At 38.0% G+C, this 6,000-nt stretch overlaps 1 protein-coding gene and 1 long non-coding RNA gene across 6 annotated transcripts in view; both read left to right on the plus strand.

The window, feature by feature from the left end:
• The window catches only part of FBXW7 (F-box and WD repeat domain containing 7), a 227,545-nt gene extending 224,106 nt beyond the window's left edge, over window positions 1-3,439 (plus strand). For all 5 annotated transcript variants that reach the window (XM_053901190.1, XM_019441270.2, XM_019441269.2 and 2 more), the window contains 2 exons: window positions 174-384; window positions 1,469-3,439. In XM_053901190.1, coding sequence (XP_053757165.1) covers window positions 174-384; window positions 1,469-1,737 — 480 coding nt within the window. In that variant the 3' untranslated portion in view covers window positions 1,738-3,439. The remainder of the gene's footprint in view (window positions 1-173; window positions 385-1,468) is intronic.
• A 325-nt stretch (window positions 3,440-3,764) lies between these two features.
• Window positions 3,765-5,741, plus strand: LOC128776534 (uncharacterized). Its single transcript, XR_008421656.1, has 2 exons — window positions 3,765-3,884; window positions 4,104-5,741. It is a non-coding gene; the product is annotated as an uncharacterized LOC128776534 (long non-coding RNA).
• Window positions 5,742-6,000: the final 259 nt, after the last annotated feature.

A 6,000-nucleotide genomic window follows, 5' to 3' on the forward strand; every position in this document is an offset into this window, starting at 1 on the left:
TAGAAGCTTCTGAGAACTGTAGATTTACTTGATTACATTTATCCTGTTACCTCATTTTGGTCCTGGCATTACTGGTTTCCCATGCTTTATTTTCCTGCCCTGTAGGGTTAAGGTCAATAAATAATATTAAGAATATCTTCACTTTCTAGTCTAATAAACTATGTCTGTTGTAGTTTGATGGTATCCATGTGGTGAGTGGATCTCTTGATACATCAATTCGAGTTTGGGATGTGGAGACGGGGAATTGCATTCACACGTTAACGGGACACCAATCGTTAACAAGTGGAATGGAACTCAAAGACAATATTCTTGTCTCTGGGAATGCAGATTCGACAGTTAAAATCTGGGATATCAAAACAGGACAATGTTTACAAACATTGCAAGGTAAGTATTGGCTACTCAGTTTTAGTTGTGTTCATTAAAAATGGGTTTGTCAGTCAAAAGAAATATGGAGCTTTTATGTCACAAAAAGAGTTAACCTCATACAAAATGAAAATGCTTATTTTGGATAAGTTTATGAGCATTTCCACTCTGACTTGACAGAACGAGGCTACGCTTGAGAAATTGTTTTAAATTGTGTTAATATAAAATTGTTTAATCACGCCTGCATGTACAGTTAACTCTACCTAACCTTAAAGGACAATGTGAAGAAAGATCTTGACTGTATCACGGAAGCAACAGACTCCTTTTGTTTTTTGAGTGATCATTTTTTTTTAATTGTGAATTTGTAGGCTGATTTTAAATTAAAGAGCTACCTTACTGGGGGAAAAAAAAGCACATCTCTGATCTGATAGGAAATTGCTTTGGCCTCAGCTTAGACCTTTTAACCATCTACTTAACTAGGATGGAAGGAATAATAGCACCCAGTAAAATGAAGAAAGAAACATGTGAAAGCCACTAATATTAAATGAGGCATAACAGTGTTAACATTTTATGTCATGATTAACTTTTTATTGGTCTTAGTCCTTAAAATGTGTTGTTTTCGTTTTGTTTTGTTTCAGTGAGGCCATCTGGTGGTCTGTATTCTAGCTTTTTACCTATTAGTATTATCTGTTCCTCAGAGTTTTGGAATTGTGTCCATTCAGCCCTCGCCTTTGAGTGGTCAGGTCAAAGTGGTAGGGTAGTAGGTCTCATGCCCATTTGTCCATCAGCAGAATACATAGAATACATGAAGGTGGGCTTTCCACATCACCACTAAGAAAGCTCTTATTTGCACAGCCAGAAAACAAAATGTGTGCCTGGTAGCTAACAAAGCTTCCTGGAAAATACAACTCTTGTTTCAGTTTACAAAGAGCTACCAGATTTTCTTACAACCCTGCTGATCCGAAAATACTCACAGTTTCTAAATATGCAGCATTTTAAATATCTCATTTATTGTATGTTCTAATGTAGAAGTGTACAATTACAATGTAACTTACCCATCACCATGATTTCTAACCAGTAATTAAATTCCTTTGGTTTTGTCCAGGTCCTAACAAGCATCAGAGTGCTGTAACCTGTTTACAGTTCAACAAGAACTTTGTAATTACCAGCTCAGATGATGGAACTGTAAAACTATGGGACTTGAAAACGGGTGAATTTATTCGAAACCTAGTCACATTGGAGAGTGGGGGGAGTGGGGGAGTTGTGTGGCGGATCAGAGCCTCAAACACAAAGCTGGTGTGTGCAGTTGGGAGTCGGAATGGGACTGAGGAAACCAAGCTGCTGGTGCTGGACTTTGATGTGGACATGAAGTGAAGAGCAGAAAAGACGAATTTGTCCAAATGTGTAGACGATATACTCCCTACCCTTCTCCGTGGAAAAAAAAAAAAAAAAAAGAAAAAAAAAAAGAAAAAAAAAGAAAAATAGAAAAAAAAACAGAAAAAAAGAGAAAAAAAAGAAAGAAAAAAGAAAAGAAAAAGAAAAAATATCCCTTGTTCTCAGTGGTGCAGGATGTTGGCTTGGGGCAACAGAGCGAAAAGATCTACAGATTAAGAAGGAAAAGAGGAAGACATGACAAACCGTAACTGACAAGAGAGGCGTCCGCTGTCTCATCACATAAAAGGCTTCACTTTTGACTGAGGGCAGCTTTGCAAAATGAGACTTTCTAAATCAAACCAGGTGCAATTATTTCTTTATTTTCTTCTCCAGTGGTCATTGGGCAGCGTTAAGGCTGAAGCTTCGTTACAGATTCTGCTAGCCTGTCCTTTTACCACTGAGACCTAGAAAGGAGCTGCAATAACATCCAAACAAGGACTGGCTGACTTTCTAATTAGAGAGCATCTGCAACAAAAAGTCATTTTTCTGGAGTGGAAAAGCTAAAAAAAAAAAAAAATTACTGTGAATTGTTTTTGTACAGTTATCATGAAAAGCTTTTTTTTTTTTTTTTTTTTTTTTTTTTTGCCAACCATTGCCAATGTCAATCAATCACAGTATTAGCCTCTGTTAATCTATTTACTGTCGCTTCCACATACACTCTTCAATGCATATGTTGCTCAAAGGTGGCAAGTTGTCCTGGGTTCTGTGAGTCCTGAGATGGATTTAATTCTTGATGCTGGTGCTAGAAGTAGGTCTTCAAATATGGGATTGTTGTCCCACCCCTGTACTGTACTCCCAGTGGCCAAACTTATTTATGCTGCTAAATGAAAGAAAGAAAAAAGCAAATTATTTTTTTTTATTTTTTTTCTGCTGTGACGTTTTAGTCCCAGACTGAATTCCAAATTTGCTCTAGTTTGGTTACAGAAAAAAGACTTTTTGCCACTGAAACTTGAACCATCTGTGCCTCTAAGAGGCTGAGAATGGGAGAGTTTCAGATAATAAAGAGTGAAGTTTGCCTGCAAGTAAAGAATTGAGAGTGTGTGCAAAGCTTATTTTCTTTTATCTGGGCAAAAATTAAAACACATTCCTTGGAACAGAGCTATTGCCGCCTGTTCTGTGGAGAAACTTTTCTTTTTTGAGGGCTGTGGTGAATGGATGAACGTACATAAGAAAACTGACAAAATATTTTAAGAATATATAAAACAAAATAAAGTTGCTGGTCAGTCTTAGTGTTTTACAGTATTTGGGAAAACAACTGTTACAGTTTTATTGCTCTGAGAAACTGACAAAGCAGAAACTATTCAGTTTTTGTAGTAAAGGCGTCACACGCAAACAAACGAAATGAATGAAAAAGTCAAATGGTTTGCCTCATTCTCCAAGAGCCACAACTCAAGCTGAACTGTGAAAGTGGTTTAACACTGTATCCTAGGTGATCTTTTTTTCCTCCTCCTGTTTATTTTTTTTTGTTTTATTTATAGTCTGATTTAAAACAATCAGATTCAACTTGGTTAATTTTAGTTATGTAACAACCTGACATGATGGAGGAAAACAACCTTTAAAGGGATTGTGTCTATGGTTTGATTCACTTAGAAATTTTATTTTCTTATAACTTAAGTGCAATAAAATGTGTTTTTTCATGTTAGTATGCCTGTTTCTTCCACTGAAGTAAATAATGCTTCATTATAAATATTTAGGGTTTGTCTCTAATATTTAAGATACCCAAGTCTTAGTTTCTTTGTATTCCCTGTAATGTGATACAGAGATCAGCACTTCCAGGTCTGTGTGATACAGCTAAAGTAAGAATCATGTGCCACAAAAGAAAATTTTGTTTATCACATTAGACTATAAAGGAGGACACTCCACTGTGCCTATCTCTGTGTGACATTGAATGTATAAATACGAAATCAGGGTCCCTCAAGCGGTTTCAGAACTTTGGTGATAGTTAACAACTAGAGTTCCTATAAAAAAAAAAGTTCATCTTTATTAAAATTTGATCTCCTGTTGAATACTTACCAGGAACTTGCTGTGAAAATCTCTGAAGCTCCCACCCTCCCTGAGAAGTAGGTACTGTTAGCTCTGTTTTAAAGGTGAGGGCAGGGGCGCCTGGGTGGCTCAGTCGGTTAAGCGTCTGACTTCGGCTCAGGTCATGATCTCACGGTCCCTGGGTTTGATCCCCGCATCGGGCTCTGTGCTGACGGCTCAGAGCCTGGAGCCTGTTTCAGATTCTGTGTCTCCCTCTTTCTCTGACCCTCCCCTGTTCATGCTCTGTCTCAAAAATAAATGTTTAAAAAAAAAAAAAAAAAGAGGGCAGAACTGGCTCAGACTGTGGAGGTAATTTGTCAGAAGCTGGATAACTAGCAGAGCAGAGGGCCTGCGTTCACAGCCCTGCTCTTTAAGAAGAAAGAAACCTAGGTGCGCCTGGGTGGCTCAGTCGATCAGCTTAGGCTCAAGTCATGATCTCATGGTTCGTGAGTTCAAGCCCCGCGTCAGGCTCTGTGCTGACAGCTCAGAGCTTGGAGCCTGCTTCAGATTCTGTTTCCCTCTCTCTCTGCCCCTCCCTTGCTTGTGCTCTCTCTCTCCAAAATAAAGATTTAAAAAAAAAAATTAAAAAAAGAAGAAAGAAACCTAGAATTTTGACAGACTAAAGCAGGGTTTTGGAAAAAGTAAATCATTTTTGTGGTACTTTAAGGCTCTTCTGTTGCTGGTTTAGTCAACAAATCTAATATTTTATTAATGTTCGTGAAAAAAACGAAGTTCAGTTATTCAAATTATGTAGCCACTCAAATAGCATGTTCTGTCTCCTACTCACCCCTCCTATATATTTAACATTTTATTTAATCCCTGCATTTAATCCCCAGGCCATAGATGAAAATCTAAAACTTAATAAAAACGGATGCTGCCTAGAGAATACATTTCTCACAATCATAAAGTGTGTGTTCTTTACTCATAGAGCAGCAACTCTTGAGCCTCAGGCTCCCAGAGGTACTAAATCTGAACATCCAGAGTGGGGTCCAAGAATCTGCATTTAAACTAGCTCCCCAGGTGAGTCATGTTCACAATTTAGAACCACTGTCTTAGATCCCTACTGTTGCTCACTTGGTTAATTGGTCCCCAGCACATTATAGGCACAGGACCATCAGGGAGAAGTGATGGGTTAAATGGAAAGACAGAAAAACCACATGGCTAAACACAGGCAAAAATCATATTAGGTCTTGAGTGCAGGGGCCAGCAGCCTTGCCTGCACTAGGATAAATCAGCGCGTAACCCAGAGCCATCACTGCTGTTGACAATGACAACCCTGAATGATCAAGAAGTCGTAATTCTGTTTGGTGATCTTGAAACTGTTTGATTTTTCATAATAAAAATGTGGTTTAACTGTAACATAATTAAAAAAAAACATGTACATTATAGGGGCGCCTGGGTGGCTCAGTCGGTTAAGTGTCCCACTTTGGCTCAGGTCACGATCTCGTGGTTTGTGAGTTCGAGCTGCACGTCAAGCTCTGCTGGCAGCTCAGAGCCTGGAGCCTGTTTCAGATTCTGTGTCTCATTCTCTCTCTGCCCCTCCCCCACTCGCTCTCTCAAAAATAAATAAAGGTACATTATAGAATAGAATTGAGTTCACAGGATTTGCAGACAACTAGGTCAGAATTCAAGTCCCAATTTTATAATACTATGTAGTTTCAGGAATTTCATTAGATTTCTTGAACTCGTGTTTCCTCATCATTTAGTATGTAGAGAATACCCACCTGCTAAGGTTATTGTGGGGATTAAGTGAAATGTTTTAAAGCACATAACACACTGATGGCACTTAACGCTCAATAAATGGTAGCTAATATTAAAACTTGAGGAAAATAGACCCAGATAATTGTAACTTTCTATATTTGGGAACAATTGAATGTTTTGTGACTCATTCAGGTATGTAATAAAAATAGTATTTCTCTATATATAGCAATTTATGTTTTTTAAGTGGAGTCCCATAGATTTCTCATTTGAGTCTTACAGAAACCTTTGTGAGGTAGATTGGTATGGGGCACCTAACAGTGATTTTGTACACACTTAGGTGTTCACTCAGTATTATTTTATGACTAAGTGAATAATCTTTCTTGCAATGGATCTGTTCCTGAAAGGGGATATGTTAACCTGACGCTAAAGGAATTAAATTATTGTTGGTGTAGTAGGAAAGGTCATGAAAGGAACTCTGCT

Source organism: Panthera pardus, unplaced genomic scaffold, assembly GCF_024362965.1.
Source record: "Panthera pardus isolate Hobbes unplaced genomic scaffold, ASM2436296v1 HiC_scaffold_13, whole genome shotgun sequence".
NCBI lineage: Eukaryota > Metazoa > Chordata > Mammalia > Carnivora > Felidae > Panthera > Panthera pardus.